Here is a 19,716-nt window from a genome sequence, read left to right on the forward strand (position 1 = left end):
ACACAGGATGGGAAGTTTATCTTGCCTAGAAGCACACACACTCAAATGTAACCAGTATCTCAGAGTAAATCCCATGTTTTTGTGCACATGACCTACTACTCCTAATCTCGACTTAATCTCTATCACGTTATCTATGAAGTCAGCACTGTCAGCAAAGGTGCCTGTGGCAAATGAGTAAGGGAAATTTATTAGAGACACTTATGGTTGGGGGTGGGTGGCTCTTTTAACTTGTTGGGTAATCTCAAAATATAATCCTACTCTCACTGAAACCAGTGGCAATGCACTTGTCAGCTTCAGTGAAAGTAGGTGTAACTTCCTTGTTTTCAGTTAATGAATCTGCTAGGGCAATCTTGCCTTTCTGATGTGACTGCTGAAGTATCTAAATTATATTGTTTGTATCAGAACGTAAACCAGAAAACTTCAGGAACAATGCTTTCAGCCTCTTTAGCACATTTCAAATCAAAGTGATCAAGAGCTTTACAGACGATTATGAGGATATATAAAAAAATATCATCTCACCTGCCAGAGAAATGCATCTCTCAGAGAAATAGCTCACAAAGCCACTTAACAGCATCCACCCATAGGTTTAGCACATTTGAATAGGAAGTAAAGAACACCATTATACTTGATTGACTGCAGGCAGAATTAAGGGAAGCTGAGCATCATTACTGAAACAAATTTGGCCCGAGTGCCAAAAATGACTTTTGGTTTTTGCTTGCACTTTTTTGTTATTAATGCCATGTGATGTAAAATGCCAGCATTGTCAGCACTGAAACTGATTTTAATCTATAGGCCAAGGTCAAATAAAGGTGGGCTGTATGTGGTAATCTGTGCATGATGCTGATTAGTCATTTTGCTTTCTTATTAGTTCATCATTTCAGGTATGTATTTAGGTTTTCACCAAATGGGGAGGGGGGAGGTCCTAGTCAGCTTTTTTCTTTTGCCTTCTTAAATTTTGTTGAAAAGTGCAGATATGAGCAGCAAAGTACTTAAATCTTCTGATCCAATTATTTTCTTATTACACAGGACAGTCCAGAGCAGCCATGATACCTCCAAAACAGCCAAGGCAACCGAAGGGAGCATTGGATGATGCCATTGCCTTTGGAGGACTAGTAGACCAGGAGACAACGAACAACTTACAGCCAACACCACCTCCGCTGCCGAAAAAAACAATTTTGAGAGCTAACACAGAGCCAAGTCCCAGAGATCTCCAGAAGCAGGCTCTTGAGAACAATCTGTGCATTGTGGCCAACCCCACCTATGACATTGACACCAACTGGGAAGCAAGCAGTGCCTGCTCTTCAGTCAGCTTGGAGCTCAAGGCGCTGGACAATGAGTCAGGAGATTCCTTGGACAGGCCTACAGAAAAGTTAAGGACAACCACCTCAGCAACTAACAGTGTTTCCAGCCTAACCACTATCAGTATTAGGGACCGATGTTCCAATAGCATGGAGTCTCTGACGGGGAGACGCATCTCGCAGACTAAGCAGGGCAAGGGTGTCCAGAAGCCGCAAAGGCAAGCACTTTATCGAGGAATTGAAAACAGAGAAGAAGTGGTAGGTAAAATCCGAAGCCTTCACACTGATTCACTGAAGAAACTGGCACTTAAATGTGAAGACTTGTTCATGGCCGGACAAAAAGACCAGCTGCGATTTGGAGTTGACAGCTGGTCAGATTTCAGGCTAACCAGTGACAAGCCGTGTTGTGAGGCGGGCGATGCAGTTTACTACCCAGCTTCTTACGCAAAAGATCCTCTCAACAATTATGCAGTCAAGGTAAGAGGGGGTTGAAAAATGGGAACCCTAGACATCAGGGACAGAATGTAATGACAATAACCGTAATCAGCAACCCTCCCACTTGTGGTTGGTCCTACAAATAAAAGTAAGTGCTGCTTGCAATGCTGTGTGAAATGTAAGAATCCCAACATACAGGCATTTCCTTCTATAAAGAACCACATTTGCAATACTGAAAGTTCATCTGCATGCAGATGAACCTATGTTCAAATACTTAATCAGATGATACCAAATCATCAGTCTCAATGACATAATATTTTTCAAGTTTTACATTTTCAGAGCTTTGTAATTTTAAACGTAACCTCTAGAGTAGTGTGTCTTTATGTTCCCATACAAAGCCTTACGTTGTCACCAGCATTCATTACCAACCTTTCAAAATCTCCCATCTAGCCATCAGTGCTGCCTTATAAGCCATACTAAAAAAAAGTGGAATTTATCAGTGTTGGTTTTGTTGCCTTTTACTAAAGAAACAATTGATTTGTGTCTAGGTTATTGTTCAGCTAATGCCAAAAAGAAGTAAGATTTACTAGACTTACTGCTAATATATTAATGAACAGTTGGCAGCTATCTCACTAGGTGCTGTAACTTGATGAGGTTTATATAGGTAATTTTTTCTGAGTACTGCATCTCTGCAGTTCTCAAGGGTTTTCTGGTAGGATGATAGCAAGAAAAACAGCTGAGAGTCATAGTTCTGTCAGACTTCCTGTGTGACCTTGAGCAAATCACTGAACTTCTGACTCCTCCCTGTGGAAACTGAGATACAACAGCTATTACCCAGCACATGTGTGAGGCGTAATCCATTATTCCAAATAAAGCCTGTTGGTGTTCTCGGAAAGGTGGTGTTTTACAGGAATAAAATGTCGCTATTGCTCCTGCATTATTGCTTACAAGAAAGACATAAAAAATAAATAAATGAAAGGTAAGCTTGTTTCAACTGATACTTTCTCCTGAAGTGGCATCTTTTTAAGGCAGATTTGTGGGCATAGTCACTTATATTTCTTTAGTTTACCAAGGCTCTCTTTTTGAAAAGATTTGAAATGAAATCTGGATGCCTTGTGGATGCCATGTCCAGTGGTACTAAACAGCTGAGAAACAGATCACGAGTATGATCATGCATCTATCTGCTAATCTAGTCTAGCTGCAGAATCAAGTCTGGTCTTACTCGGGTTCTTTTTGTTTTGTTTTTAATACAGCGATGCAAAAATCATTGCTTCTGGGATCCCAAGTAGTATTTTTCTCTGTGTGCAGGTTTGGGTTACCACTACTATGATTCCTGTCTGCACAGGCAGGACTGATGCTGTTGTTTTCTTCAAGTTATTTAGGAGAATAGATCTCTTGTACAAAGCTAGTAAGAAGAGAGCACAGTAATGTAGCATCATGAAAAATATGTGCCATGTTATTTTCTGTTATACTTCAGATGTTGTCTTAAAAGTAGTTCTCAGACTAAGAAAATTTATTACAGTATAATAGGTGTGATAGTCTCAAGTGTGAGTGAAGTATCCATAAAAATATCATTGAGTGGGAGGTCACAGTGAACTGTTGTGCTGTCATGTTAAGAGGAAAAGTTATTCTTGGAAATACCCTCCCTTCCAGTTAATGTGATATTGGAAGATGCTCTCACTACAGATGTACTCTGATTTCTGTACAGACCAGGCAGGACCAGCGTATGGGATTACTGTTTTGTTTTCATTTTCTATTTCACATACCTGAACTATTTCACATTCAGTTAAGTTGGGTTCTCTTTAGTTCCGTGTTTCTGTGGTGCGTGTTTTTATTGCTGTATTCCCTACACCGATGTACTGAATTATATAGCCATCTTTAAACTGGATTTATTGGATTTTCCCCTTGAAGTTGAAATGTACTAACACTGGTTTTGTCTTAATATTTGCTGCTAAGTTGAACTTTGACTTGTAGGTCATTGATCCAGAATAATTTTTACAAAATCTCCTAACAACAGATTGCTCTTAGATTACATAGAGATTTTGTGAATTTAGCTTCAACAAATGTACCAGATTTACTATCATGGGTAATTCTTGTATAATAATTACGTAATCATCTACCTCCAACAAATATGCTATGCATTTCCGTCATTTTAGCCCCCTCATCCCCAAAACAGGATGGCAAAAACAGTGAGATGAAAATTAATGGCGTTTTTAATGAATCCAAAATACAGCCTTCTTATTACTTTTGATTACGGGAAAGTAGCAAAAAGAGACTTAGAAATACACTTTGAAAGGATATATGGAGCCACATCTTCTGACAGTATGAATTTGTGTAGTTCGTTTGGGTTTTGCAGAACTAGCCAAGCAACACTGGCTAACAATTCAGATGCTTTCTAAGTTTTCCAGTTTTCACATTAGATTTGAGAAACATTGTAATAATGTTTTTTATTATTACTATTTCTCAATTTGTAGGAAACAAGAGATTTGCCCCCAGAAGGTATTATGGGTCTTAATGCACAAGCCAAAAAAATTAATGTTAATTCCTTATCTCCAAAAGTATAATTATAAAAGTACTGTTAAAATGTAAGCTTTAACTGTTTGACTACTGCTGAGTTAAATTTAGAATAATGAACCTTTTGTGCAGGTGAATAAGCCCATGCACACTTTAAAATCTGGTGGTATCACTGAAGATGATCTGATAAATTTGGTGAAGAACAAGTGCAGCTTGTTCCATTTGGTGTGGATATTAGAGGAAACACAGTTTATAGGAGTGCGTAGTTTCAAAGCATTTTATTGTGCTTCTTACTTCTCTTTCACCTAATCTGTTAGTAAACAACCTGTGCCAAAATGTTGCAGGAAGCCATGTGGAAATTATTTTGATTGAAACATTGCAAATAAAAACAAGTCACAGTTAGAGAGCTACTTTTCCAAATAGCAAAAATATAAGTTCCCTTACAAGAAAGGTTTTCATAAAATTCCAGTCTCTGAGGTATTTTCCTTCACTCAGTACAACTATCGTCTTCTAAGTAGCCGGTAGATCTGGGACAATAAGTAAGCATTCCCATGAAACCACGCTCTTATCAGTCATTCCAAATATGTAGGGAAAAGGTTACACTACAATAAAAGCAGGAGTGACTACCGATTTTTTGTACAGAGTGGACTAGACACGTCCACTTCTTAGTATCCCTAAGGAGACTTAATATGGTAGCAATATGATGGGGATCTTCAGAGAAAAAAAGAAAGAGGAAGAATGTGATTACTCAGGATGAATAATGGTTAGACAAGATTAATTACTGTGTCAGTCAAGTGGAGGAAACTACTTCTACTTTCAGTATCAAACTCTCAAGGAAATTACTGCACAATATCATAGATAGACACACAGAAGTCATGGTTCAGAGTCCATACAGAACAACGCAGACGTAAAGAAAACAAAGCGCTGAGGTACCTGTGCCACACGTGTTCTGGACACAGGCACATGCTGCAGTACAATTTAGGTAGGTTAACGGGACTTGCAAAGGTACAAACAGCTCAAAAGGAGCAGTTAAAAAAAATGTATTGCTTTGATAGCAGAAATTCTTCATGCATTAAAACCTTAAGATTTTTGCTAAGGTTCCCGTTCCAAGTATAAAATAGAGCAATGCAGAAATAAATAGTATTGGGCTGAATATGGCTGATAATTGTCAGCTGCAACTAGGAAACTATTTTCTAGTTTTGTTTAGTTTGTCACTTAGTGTGTTAAGATTTGTTGGGTTTTTTTGATTAATACAGTTCCCTAGTGGAGCCTGGCAGAACTGTTCTCAGAAGTCATCCCCGAATGTCGTGCTTCAGATCAAAATAAAGCTATATACATTAAACTTTTAGCCCATTCCAAGTTCAGTCATAGCAGCACAGAATTCTGTGTTTTGGCACATTGTTAAAAAGTCAGTCACTCTGTTCTAAGGCCAGATCAAGAAAATGAGGTCAATCAGAGATCAAACTGGCCTCCTTGGAAAAAAAAAATGTGCCAAGAACAAGCTATCAATTTGGGATTAGCAAGCTTTCATTCTACACAGAATTTCATTTGCAGTTGTCCCTGTGTGTAATACAACAAAGTAGCACAGATGGTGCAGTCTCTGTGATCTTCTGTGTTTCTCATTTTCAGCACTTGTAAATTCATTTCCCGCTATATTCATCTTTAAGTTCACCAATGTCCTGTAAAATGCATAGGACAGAGTGGAAATGAGATTCCCTGCTGGTGAAGTGGAAGTCAGCTGATGGCACAGTAGGCTACTGGACACATAAGGGAAAAATAGAAGCTAATGCAGAAGTTTTTAGAAGCCCTGAAACATTAAAATCTTGCTTCTTTCTGAATGGGGAAAAAAAAATATTGAAATGGCAGGATATAAAGAACCTTGTCCTGACCTGATAAAACTGACCAAAGTTTGGCTCCTATGGATGCACTAAAGGAAAGACACAGGATGACAATGCATACCAGTGAAAAGGAAGATGGAAAATTTCTGTTCCTTCGTACTCATATCTCTCTTCTCATTGCTTTCTTGCATCATATGGAAGGGCTTTTTACCAACATTGCTTCATCTTTTGAACAACCATCCTGTTACCAGCACTAGAAATAAGGCTTGCCAAGCCCAGATCAACCAACCCCTTTCCCTTTCGTCATAGCTCTCAGAAAAGGCCACGGGATTTTTTTTTTTTTTTAAGAGTCAATGACTGGAACAGACAAAAGCTTTAAATATCATGCAAAGAAAACTGGGTTGTATATTTGCTCACAGTTTTGAGATAGCATTAACTGTCACCAACAGAAAAGAAGCTCTATATCAGTTTCTTTTACAATTCATCACAAGCAGCCTGTAACTGCTACCTGTTAATGAGGGCATCAAATTTCACAACCTGTCCCCTAAATGTTTTCAAAGGTAAAGGTAGACTTTGCTTAACTTACCAGAACTCAAGCCATCTCAAAAATTTTAAATCTTGGTCATTCAGATTATAGTTTTAGGTGATAGTGGGGTTATGCCAATACAAAATGCAAAGGTAAGCATTATTACCCATTAATCGTATTAAAGACTAGCATTCACTACTCTTGCAAAACTGCAATATAAAATAGAGTTCTGAGTAGAAAGTGCAGCACAGAAAATAATAAAATAGCACAACAAGATTCTTGGCCCTTATTTTTTCTGATTCCAGGTAATCCAGTGAAAGTCAGTAAATGAAATTTCATTCTATGAACTGTCTCAGAACAGATCAATAAGAAAATGTAGTTTGTCTCTACTGCTTGCAGTACATTTTCCCCGTTCTAATAAGATACTAGTACAAAGGGAATCTGAACTCTGCAGTCTCAAAGCCCAGTACTTACCTGGGCTCATGCAGCTGTATTTCACAGCAAAAGTCTGAAGAGTAATCAGACACTTAAAGGAACATCAGATTACTGCAGGTCTTCCTTTTAGAAACAGTTTTATGAATTCAGACGGGTGTCTGATTCATACTCCAGCCTTTGGATGCTATTCCTAGACAGCCTAGCTTTCCATTCCCCTTTGTCAATTACAGAATATCTAGTGTACAAATTTTAGTGCTTGTATAGTCACCAATTTAATCAAGTTTAAATAAGGCAGCTGCCTCTTCCACTTCTCACATCATATTGTTTGTAAACAAAAAGCAAGAAGCAGAAAATACATCTCTAATCAGATTGCAGCTTTCTTGTTCTGGAAGATACTGCATGCATGTTCTTGTATCCATATACTTACATGTATTGAACAGGAGAAGTAAGAAAAGTGTCTGGTAGCCATCATTGTTGGGTATTTAAGAGATTAGATATTTTTTTAATTGTTTATCTTCTTCAACAACAAAATAAGGATGGAAAATCTGTTCTCGTGAATGCAGTCACTTTAGTATTGATTGTAATCATTTAGTCTTCAATTACTGTTTATTGATACAAAGATAACCTCCAAAGTCACTGTAGCAAGCATGGAATTAGCATCTCCATTCTTGATGGAGAGGCATCTGAAACAAAATCTCATGTTTGAGAGTTGATGTTTGGGAACCTTTGGCTCTGCTGTGGATTCAGACTGTAGAGTTGACAGTGACTTGAAGGTTTTCATAAACAACAGAAATAGTGGAATCAGTGATTTTTTCACCCTTGGATCGTTATATATAAGTTTCTGTTCTGCTTGATGCTGAAGAGGTCTTAACTGGAATATTGTATTCATCATAGGGTACCATTCTTCAGAAAGATGTAATAAATATGGAAGAAACCAGAAAAGAGTAACAATAATCAGAGGGTTAGGAATGAAGAAAAGAGTGAAATAGGATTAAACAGTAGGAAAAAGGGAGACGATGGAGAAGGACAGTGGTGGAGAAGGACAACTCCCTCTCAGGGTGTTTTTTAATAGGCTGGGAAGGCAGTTCTTAGGGATGATCCAGCTGGCAACATACAGATACATTTGCCTTGCAGGGCTGTTCAGCTAGCTCAGAAGAAAAGGGCGAAGGCAGCATACTGCACCCTAACAGCTGCATGCCTTTTGGTGCAGATATCTTGCATGACCGGTCGTTTCTAAATTCCAAGGGAGCATTGCCACATCCACAGAGAGACCTACTGAAATTGTGCTTTTGTACTAGTACAATTCTAGGATTGGGGATATTTTCTAAAAATGAGTAAACTGAGGCTGATGTTTGAGACATGCAAAGTACTAGTATCTTAATATTTTAACTGAAATTTCAGTAATACATTTGAGAGTGCTTTTTTGAAGTAAGTAGGAAAATGGGGCTGCCTAGGACTATCATTAAGAACTAGAAATCAGTTTTGATTCCTTTTCTTTTCCCTTTTTATAGGCAAGGAGAAATAATTCTCATGAACTTTTGAAAAAATGCCTTGTATTCACCAAACTGGGAAGTGTTAATTGTTTTAAGAGCAAATACTCTGCGGATTATATTTTCCTGATAGAATATCATTTTTAGCTGGCACGTGGCATTAGAACTCCTCTGGGGGTAACATGAAGTATAGTATGGTTGCTAAGGGCAACTGCTTTTTTTTGTGCTGTTCTTGACATTAAAGAGCGCTTAATTTTATATATATGTATATTTTAAGAGTGTCCACCTGGACGCTTTCCTGCTAAACATACTGTAGGGAACCTGCTTTTAGCAGGGAGGTTGGTATTGATGATCTGCAGAGGTCCCTTCCAACCCCTACGATTCTGTGATTAGTTTATATTTTGGATTAGGTCCTTTAAGTAATAACAAAACAAGAAAAGCTGGGTTGCAATGTACAGAATTTTCTGCAGCTGGAATTGATTGTGTCCATGGCTGGCTGTTCAAGAAAAAGGCCATGGACTTCAAGGGCATAGAAAGCAAAATTATTTTAATTTTCATTAATCGTTCTCCCAGTCAGATTTGATACATGTAGCAAGGGTAGTCTATACAACACTTTTCTATCTCTGTCTTTTGTGCAGTATTAAGTATTTGATAAACCCAGGGACTTCAGTCTCCAAGACGATCAGCTGACATACATAATGCAAGGATTCATGCTGTATTTTTACTGTACCTGTTTAAACTTGTAACCCTTGAGAGATGGGGGGGACTGTCATTGTCATTTCATATGGAAACATGCATCTTCACCTCATGTATCTACTTCATATGACTATCTGACAATGCATTTCTCTTCTCAACAAGCATAGAAGACTAAATGAACTGTTTGTGTGTTTGTTTAGTGGAAGATGACTTTATAACTAGCCCTACATGAGTTCCTGAGAAGGCGAGAAAGGAAAAACCAGGAGAAAAGCCACCTTTTGCTTACATCTAGGGCTAGTCTGAGATCTGGGCTCCTTAATTGTTGTGACTGTGCAGAACTAGTGCTGACTTTTCTAACCTCATTCTTAGAGATCAGTCTTTCCTTTGCTTTCAGAAAGGAGCTAAGGGAGGCTGTAACTTCATCTGGAATGAGATATCTTCCTATCTTCACTTCCTTTGAGCTTTGCAGTTTAAACCTGTTGGTGCTTTACACCAACTGAATATTTAGGCTCTAACCTTGTAAAGATTAAAACATGCACTTAACCTTACAGGCTCTGAACAATCTCAGTGAAGTCAGCAGAAGTAAGGTTAATGCGCAACGGTCAACACAGCTGAGTCTTTGTAGGGCTGCAATTTTAATCAGTAAATGCCGTAGAACAGAGGTCCTAATAGAGATTGTCCCATGGCTGTCATAAGGTGGTCAGAGCTGTAAGTTGTTATGACAGTGCAGACAATTAATAAGGATAATAATTATGGTGATAATGTACATATCAAGATATTTCTGGACAGCAATGAAATATAGGTAGATAGGACAAAATATAAGTGTATACTTAGGATGTTGACAAATGATTGAAAGCAATTAAGGTACCATGTTCTAACGAGTTTCCATTCATCACTTGAGCCACAGCAAATTCCCCTGTCCCCCCACCTCACTGAAGATATGATGTGTGTTAGCTCCACACAGCTTCAGCTAATAGATTTCAGTTTCCAATTACAGTGGGCAAGGAGCATGCATCCAGTCATTTAGCTCAGCTGACAGCTGGTAACTTGTTATGCCATGCTGGTTCACTCGTGTGCAATCGTCTGATCATATCCTCCAATATTCCATGCTTATTTCTTTATATATCCTATTGCTCTTGATAATTCTTATTTTGTTCAAGCTTCACACAAATCTGAGAGAAGAACAGGAAATAAAATGCTATGGATAAACAAGTAACTGTGCAGTAAGCTTCCTTGTGAAGTTACCTTGTATCAGCTGCTCCCCTGACTGAAAGCAGAACCTGCCTGAGCAGTATTTTCTATTGAGCAATAGATGCGCAGGAGAGCTGTTTGCACGTATTGATCTGCAGTTGCAGTTCCAATCCATTGCAGAACTGTTCACATGCCAAGGTCAGTTCAGTAAAAAATGTTTCGGTCCTTGTATTTGGACTATGGATACATTAAATAAAACAGGATATAGAACTTGCATATTAAGAGTTATGTCTGTTCTGTTTATTTTCTTTCCCCAGATTTGTAAGAGCAAAGCTAAGGAGTCCCAGCAGTATTATCACAGCCTATCTATCCGGCAGAGTCTGGCTATCAACTTCAACATCCAGCAGGACTGTGGCCATTTCCTTGCTGAAGTCCCAGTTCGCCTCCTTCCATGGGAGGACACTGATGCACCAGAGGTTGAAGAAGAAGAAGATCAAGAAGAAGAAGAGAGAGAACCTGAGCAAAAGAACAGAGATGCTTCTTCCAATACAGAGGCTTCACAGAAGGACAGCTCAAGTAATCAGGGGACCATCAGCAAGCCACGCAGCCGTGTTGTAGTCATCACGCGGGAGGTCCCGTACTTAACCGTGGCTGACTTTGTGCGAGAGTCTGCACCCCGCCATGCAAAAAGCCCAGATTTGTATGAGAGGCAGGTCTGTCTCCTCCTTTTACAGCTGTGTTTGGGGCTGGAACACCTGAAACCCTATCATATCACACACTGTGATCTGCGGCTAGAGAACCTGCTGCTGGTTCATTCCAGACCAGGAGGCAGCCCCCTGAGCTCTGAGTCCATGGAACCCAGTCCCAACACTGCTTGCCCAGCCAGGTTAATAGTGAGCAACTTCTCGCAGGCCAAGCAGAAGAGTCATATGGTGGATCCTGAGGTCCTAAGGGATCAGTCCCGCCTGGCTCCAGAAATCATCACTGCCACACAGTACAAAAAGTGTGATGAATTCCAGACTGGCATCCTTATCTACGAAATGCTGCACTTACCCAATCCCTTTGATGAGAATCCAGAGCTGAAGGAGAAGGAATATACTCGTGCTGATCTCCCCAAGATCCCTTGCCGTTCTCTCTACTCTCAAGGGCTTCAACAACTTGCCAGCTGCCTGCTAAATCCCAACCCTTCAGAGAGGATCCTGATATCAGAAGCCAAGGGAATCCTTCAGTGTTTGCTTTGGGGTCCACGTGAGGACTTGTTTCATGCTCTGAGAACATCTTCCAACCCAGCTCGGAGAGATGCTGTACTTCAGAACTGGCTGGACATCAAAAGGACGCTGCTGATGATCAAGTTTGCAGAGAAGTCCTTTGACAGGGACTGTGGAGTTATTCTGGAAGACTGGCTTTGTTGTCAGTATCTGGCTTTTGCCACTATAGACTCACTTCATCGCATTGTGAGAATCATGCAGCAGCACTAGTTTGTAGAACCTGTTGCTTTTCATGAAGCACCTCCACCCCAGCCCACACTCTAACCTGCGCTAGGGCTCACACTTTGAACAAGTGTTTCAACAAAGGCCTAGATATCAAAGCCAGCAACTCTGAGCAAATAAGTTCTGATTGGAGAAATTGCATCCCGTACCCAATATGGCAGAAACTTTACTTTTTTGCCAGGCCTCTTAGGGATTAATTTTATACACACATATGACTGCATTTGTATCAGACACTTTGTAACTAGATTAATATCTGGATGAAAAGGAGAGCAAACTTTGATACCACTATTTCTATCACTGCAGTAAACAAATCGCCCTCCTCTTCTGGGTAGTTTCTGTCATTTCTGTATGTAGCATTGGTAGTGAATAGCAGTGACCATTAGCAGAGATGGGAGTTGTATACATGGGAGATGAATGATCCACATTGCCCCGTGCCACAAAACACTCCACTGCCTTTAATCCACATCCCAGGCAAAGTTTTCTCTCACCTTAGACACCTTACAGTGGGGCTGGACTCCTCTTCCCTTTGGTCTCAACCAAATGGTTTCTGATCTTTCTGTTACCTTTTATGCCTTCTTTTTTCCTTGCAGATACGGTTATCCTGCTGATTGCAGCAATGTCGGCGGACAGTAAGCATCTGTGTTCTGTCCTCTTCCCTCCTCTGTCCCTGACTTGCTGCCTGCCCATATCCTTTCTAATCACGGATCCTTGATTTCAACCATGCTGCCTTAATTGGACCATTATCCTTAGCTTAAGACCTCTGCATTAAAAAGCAGAATATGCACACTTGGTCTTTCCCATTTCCCCTACATGACACTCACCAGTCTGGACAGTTGATGTACTGTAGCTATAATTCTGTTTATACCAGAAAAATACAACACATGGTGGGCAATTGAAATTCCCCTTCTATCGCAAAAGGCACTAAAGCCTGACTTGAAATGGATAGGACGTACATAACCTTCTCTGACAATCACTGCTATGAACTGGGGTTGAAAATAACAACCACCTTTTCTGTTTTATTTTGTTTTGCTCTTGTCACTTGTGCCATATTGCAAAATGGGACTGAAATTGGCTCTGCTGGTATGTTGGCAGGAGATAGAAATGCTTAGAGCTTGTCTGTGTGTAGCTCACAGGCTACATAGAAACGCTTTTACTGCAGACACAGTTCTCTGAAGGGTAAAAACAAGGGGGCAAAAACACTGTTGTTTAATTATTGAGGGAGCTGTTAAGTTTGGCAGCCACAACTAACAGTATCGTGATCCATTTTTCCCACAGTGGTATTTGGCTGCCTGTCTCCTGTCTGCTGTAACTAGTGTTTTCTGATGTTGCTACAGACAACACCCTAAAAATGGCATGTTGTCAAAATAGCTCAAAGAGCATTGCAGACAGGATTTTGGACTAGAGCAGGAATTATTGAGTATTAAAGAGAGGAAATTAAAAAAAAAAAAAAAAACCTGAAGGAGCTTTTCACTTTTAGAGGCAGCTGCTGACTTTCTTCCCTGGCCTAATGGATGTTTCCTACAGAACCGCTGCAGTTGTACAGACATTATTTTTGCTCAGTATTGCTAGGCTCTGAATTGTTTCCTGAATCACTCTGAAGAATTCATTTGGATGCAGAAGAAAAAGCGATACTGAATATTCTGACCCAGGGGATGGAAAGCAGACAGCCCTAGTTATGAGCCTGTGCTTCTCTTCTATGGATCTATGTGCAATTCTTGTATGTATTTTTTAAAGCTGTACATTACAGTGTTCACTTTACACACCAGCCTTTACCTGATGCTAGATCTGCAGCCCCTTCCTTTTACTCTCCTGGCACATAAATGCACAGATATCCATGTGTTCTTTTTATGGATTGATATTTCATTTTAATTGTTAAAACTGTGAGGAATCAATTCACTTCAGCCTTGAAACAAATAGCCACTTTATACAGCATATGCATGTTTGGACCAGATGCATGGAAACTGAACAAACAGTCGTGCAGGCTTAAGGTCAGCGAAACTAGCTCTGGATCCACACCATTCACTTGGAGGGGTTGAAATTTTTGTATTAATCTTCTCTGGCATCTATCAGAGCTAAGCGGAATAGCGTGTAGAAGCCTACAACGATTGTGCCATAGTATGTAGACAGTCTCTGTGACCTTTCTAAAGACTTTCTGAAACTTCTGATGATTATTCTTGTGTTTGATTCACCTGTATCAGTGAAGGATCAGGCAAGGATAAGGATAATATATTTTCATGTATATATTTTTTCTTTCTCTTTTTGGCAAGAAGGTCAGGATGGCAGCATTGACTGGGGGGGAGGGAGGGGAGGAAGAGGACAGTGCTTTAAAAGCCCAAGTGCAATGTGTGTAGTTGAGGTACTTCACTACATCAGGAAAGAAAGTTTCTATACTACTGCTGAGCAGCTTGTAGAACCTTTAAAAGAATCACACACGTGTTCAGTGCAGCTCTGCTTTATCTGGAGACAGGAGGGCAATACCCTCATAGCTTAAGTACACTGAGCATGACAAGTCACACGCGTACTATCTGCTAGCTATTAGTCACAATGTGTTGAGCTAAGAGTAGGGCTTCTTGTTCTCTGTAGTCTGGTTTTGTGTTCATTTCGTAGTGCCTGTGCGCACATAACTTCTCACCTAGCTCATATAGGCTGTGTGAGCAGTTCTTGGACCACTTGCTGTTGTAGTGGGCTCGTTCCCTGAGGCCGGGAGGTTTCCGTGTTTACGGACATGTGTTCTCAGTGTCACTTTCATGTCAACACGCACATGCAAAGTTGAATTTTGAATGTTTTACAACCATACGTATTTAATGCAGCTGGTCCAAAGCCTTTGTATCTCTAGCTATCTAATTTCAGTTAGTATTTTTTGTGATGAACCAATACTCATTTTAACTCTGCAGTATAATCAAGCATGGATAGATGTTCACTACCAATCTCTTTCTTGTGCAGCACTGGGTAAACTTTAGCAATTTGTAATGTTGTGTGTGTTTTCTTTAAAAAAGAAAGAATGATCAAAGAAGTCAAACACAATCTGGCCTGAGGTATTCCTCGGGGGAGCTAGCAGCTGACTTTGCAGATGTGCCCATAACTGATGATTGTGGAAGTCCTCCATCCTAGCAACAGATTATGCCACATAAATATCTGAGAATGTATACATTAAACTGATTGTAAACAAATCCTAAGAATGCTACAGCATAATTGCTAAGCAAAAGGAAAAAAACCCGCTCTGTAATTGGGATCCTGTGTAGGACAGGAACAAAACCCCTGGCTGTGCATGCTTTAACTTCCATGACTATGTGCACAGATCTTGAATTTTCTTTTAGCAGTATCGCACTTTTAGTTGATCTCAAGAAATAGGAAGAGCTGCAAATCTCAGATAGCAGTATTGACTGTAAATATATATTTTTCTATTAATAAAAGCTGTCGTTCACATATTTTTAACATGAACTCTAAAGATTTTTCCAGTGGAAACTAATTTCTGGAAAATCAAATGTTCGCTTGAACTATGTTGAGTGGTTTCTGATCCTATTAGAGCCATTAAAAACCTCTCTAATGTTACAGAGAGAGCACAGTGATTGGATTCACAACATTTAGTGCCTTGTCAAAAAAAAACTCAAATGAAGCTGGTCAGTTGGTAGAAATCTTATTCTTCCCATAATAGCCCTATAAATAATACTGCCTCCATGCAAAGATGCAAAAGATTTTAAAAATTAAAAGCTGTACTTCATATAATACTGACTTGACCTATTCAATAAAATTTGTTTCTAGAGTTTCAGTTATTTGAACAGGTTCCTTTAAATTGCTTGCAGTACAGCATAAACCTGAATAACCACCAAAATTGTGGGCTTTCAAGTTTGGAACTGAATCTGCACAGGGAGAATAAGTCAAACGGTCCAGACTGACTCCTGCATCAAAACAAGTCTAATGCTTTGACAATCTACTGCACGCGCTTGGCTTCTAGGAGAGGAGGAATCGGAAGGAGGTAAGGTGTGCTGCTCCTGATGTAAGTAGTGGATGTGCTGCACACTGCACTGTGGTGTGAAATGCAAATCTCTAGTAAAAGAGGAGTTCTGAAAAAAATACTCCTGAGATGTTATGGAAAATGGGTTTGTTCTGTGTTTCTAAAATTGGAATTACTTATTCACTAATTAGCTTTCAAGCCTCAGATCTGCTCCAGTCAGTATGCAGAACCAGCTGAGATAAAGAGAATCGATTAGTAAAACCTTAGCTAGAAATTTTCAGGAATGAGGGAAACCAGAATTTCGTTCTGGAGCCTCAAGAAGGTCCAGTATAGAGGCCTGGTCTCTTTTCAATATTCAGACCTGATTAAATCAACAACTCAAGCTAGGATACTGTGCTGCTGGCCTGCAGACAAGAATGCACATATCATTTACAAAAATACTCCACCTTAAATCTTGTATGCTCCACACATCGCAGCAGCACCCACAAGGTATGAATGGATCATCTTGACATTTTAACACAGGGGAATTCCAGCATACTAGAGAGAAAAATATATTATTTAAATAAATCAGATGTGTGCTAGCAATCAGCTGCTTAGAGAATTCATTCAGCAGCTTCCTGCTGTAGGGCCCTAACTTTAGTATGTAAAAATAGTATTTGCTGCTGAATGAAATGTATCTGTTTCTCGATCCTTGTGTTGAGAAGCCCCACCTAAATTAATATATTTTTTGTTTGTAATAACAAATTCATATGTAAATATAAAGTAAATAATCCTGTTATTATTTAAATCAGTTGCAACTTTAATGAGGGATACAATGGAAACTGAATCAGACCTTTTAATGCACTTTCATTTCCCCTTTACCCCAAACAAGAATTAAAATGTCTGTTTCTCCATAGAAACAGCCTATGACTGTTAAACTGTTACTTGGTGCATGACTGGGCCATCTATTTAACTCTGATTTTGCAAAGGTAGTGTTGGTTCTGCTAAAACACCTGTAAAACCTAGAGCACGATCAGAGCCCTTCAGTCCATGTGTAGAGAGATGTGATGATGATTTAGTTATGCAGTAAGATAACATCAAAGAAGCGCAGAATAGAATTTTAAATACCTCCTATAATAACAGACCTGTGGAAATACTCTGTAAACAATCACCTGGATTCCTAACACACAAAAAATACTTTTCAGAAGAAATACTAAGGAGATGTTTCTTTAGGGCATCCTCAACTCCAAAAGGAGGAACAAGTCTTTGCTGCTGCTGAGTTGCAGTGAATTTCTGATAGACGTTTGTATAGATTTTACTATTCACCTGGATGCAGTATTAGAAGGATGGTGGTTTTGAACAGACATAGAATGTAATTTAAATAATTTCCTATAAGCCTCCTTGCGTTGGTGCTCCACTCAGCATTTAGTTGGAAACCACAGAATGCTTTCAGATCAAGCAGAGTTGCCAGTCAGAAATGAAATACTCAGCTTACCTGTACATTAGCATTTTACCACTCTACAGAATTTGAGAATTTGGACTGTACTTCAGATTGTGAAAATTACTTTTTGCATACACCCAAGGGGAAAACTTCAGGGATTTAGAAGAGGATGGAAAATTTTTTTATGCGGAAGAAATATATGTTCACATATATACATGAATATATGAGTGTGTGTGGGCACATTCATATATATATATATGTATGTATATGAAATTTTGTATCCCAAAAATACTCTTTAGCCCTTTCCATTTGCAAATATATATATATATTATATATCGTGTATATAATATATATTTAGGGCTGTGTCAGTTTGAATCTAGTCATTTCATAAAGAACACCTTTAAAATTGGCTTTAACCTCTGTTTCTTTATCATTTGGCTTGTTGGTAATAGCAGGTTTTGCAGTTGAAATCCTTGGGTTTTTTTCTTTTAAAACTTAATTATGCTGAGCATTTAAGAATATGTTCTTGTTTTTAATAGGAGGGGGGGAAGTTATTTTTAAATTAGGGATTCCAAAATTGATGATCTTTTATAAATGGGATTTCTTTAAAAGACCTTGAATAAGGGATTTATTTGTCTTTAATTTCAACTCCATTCTTGTGGGTAATTTGTATTTGGAATTCCTGGTTGCATTGCTTTATCTGGTGCTTCATATTGACATTTACACATTTTTATATAAGTAAGTATATAAACTTCAAGCCTTCCTTTGTGATCAGGGGCAGTTACACTCCGGTTTGCTGTGGTACTTTGCTGTGTACTCTGTGGCATTCATGTTACTGTGTAAATAAACTAGTTTTATTACACTCAAACTTTCACTTGTCTTTTTCTTCCTAGGAAATTAGACTAAAATCTGTACTTCTGAGGAAAACACACATGGCAAGTCGAGGAAAAAAAGGTTTTCCTCCAAGAAAAGTGGGCTGGTTTGCTGCAGCAGCTAGTGTGTGAGTGCAACAGATAGGAGCTTTGGTTGATGAGTGATGCTCAGCACCTGTGGCCAAGCATCCCTGCTGCCCAGGGCTCAGGACACAGAGCTGCCTGCCACCTCTGATGGTGTTTTCCCCAGAAGTCTCACCATGGCTGGCTCTGGTTCAGCTCCATGCTGACAAGCAGCGGCGGCAGCCCAAAAATAAACTCCACCAGCAACTGCTGCTGATTGAACAACTGTCTGGTAAAGCCTTCTTGGAGAGAGGTGACTTGACACATTAATGAAAATGGACACAGCCACGTGTCCGCGCTGGGGCAACTGTTATTGCTAAAGGAGCTGAGCCAAAGTCAGCCATTTCACTAGTGTGGATGGGGATTAAATGGCCTGATGTGAAGGAATAAAATGGCTCTGAGGGAAATTTTTATATGCTGTGACAAAGTCGGATGCCTCCAAGGCAGTCATCTGCAGTGGAATTCATTTTGTCTGATCCGTTACCTTGAAGCATACAGCCTGATGGAGGGTCTGTGAGAAACAGATGGGATAATATGCATCTTCCGTGATCGTGCAGACACACTTCAGCGGTAGTGAGATCAAGCAGCTCAATTTTGTTCCCAGATTTGATAGGCAGCAATGCTAGCTGCAGATGCTAATTTATTAGCATAGAACAGATGACACTGCGTACATTGGAGCAATGCTGTGGTTCTGCGTGACAATTGCGCTGCTCGTAACTACTCTTTTAAAAGAGCCAACATCCTGAGGGCTCGATTCTTCCCACAGTTCCAGCGGCTTTGCACAGGTAATGTCATCAATTGCAGTGGGATCACAATTAGTCTAGTGTAACTACTACATGTCTTTCACATTTATTCCTCAGACACAGTTTCAAAGCCTTTCAAAACCAGTTAAAGCTAGTGTCCTCATCCTTTTTAAAAATACAAAGCTAACTGACTCCAGAGATACCAGTAAATATGCAAGACATTTAACAGCCTGATAAATATTTCGGCTTTGCTAGAGTAATCCCTCTTCACTTCAACAAAGTGCCAAGGACTCAGCTAAACAGAGTCAGATTATGCCATTTGTCAGTGGCAATCACCACTCTGGAGGGAAAAGGTACTCAAAAATAGACTGCAACCTTGACAAGACATGATAGTTATACTAGTTTTACTAAAATCTGTTTGAAATGAATTTAGTTATATCAGTGCAAACTCTCTGGTGGGTGTCCTTAGGTGGTCACAGTCTGGCATTCTCATTTCAGCTTGTGCCAGACATGAATACAAGTGAAGCCAGCAGATGCCTAGTTTAGGCTGATGCAAGAATTTTCAGGTTTTTCACCAGCCCAGAAATTCACCTTAATTGTAAACAGGCCCTAAGAAGCTTTGTTCCTATAAACGGCAAACCTTTATTTTCCAGAAAATCATCACGCTATGCAGGCTGCCTGTTTTGCCGA

General features: G+C 39.5%; 1 protein-coding gene across 7 annotated transcripts in view; it reads left to right on the forward strand.

Moving 5' to 3' along the window:
* The window catches only part of PEAK1 (pseudopodium enriched atypical kinase 1), a 118,880-nt gene extending 100,724 nt beyond the window's left edge, over window positions 1-18,156 (forward strand). For all 7 annotated transcript variants that reach the window (XM_067004064.1, XM_067004065.1, XM_067004062.1 and 4 more), the window contains 2 exons: window positions 1,027-1,775; window positions 10,741-18,156. In XM_067004064.1, coding sequence (XP_066860165.1) covers window positions 1,027-1,775; window positions 10,741-11,901 — 1,910 coding nt within the window. In that variant the 3' untranslated portion in view covers window positions 11,902-18,156. The remainder of the gene's footprint in view (window positions 1-1,026; window positions 1,776-10,740) is intronic.
* The last annotated feature ends 1,560 nt before the right edge of the window (window positions 18,157-19,716 follow it).

This window comes from Anser cygnoides, chromosome 11 (assembly GCF_040182565.1).
Source record: "Anser cygnoides isolate HZ-2024a breed goose chromosome 11, Taihu_goose_T2T_genome, whole genome shotgun sequence".
Taxonomy (NCBI): Eukaryota; Metazoa; Chordata; class Aves; order Anseriformes; family Anatidae; genus Anser; species Anser cygnoides.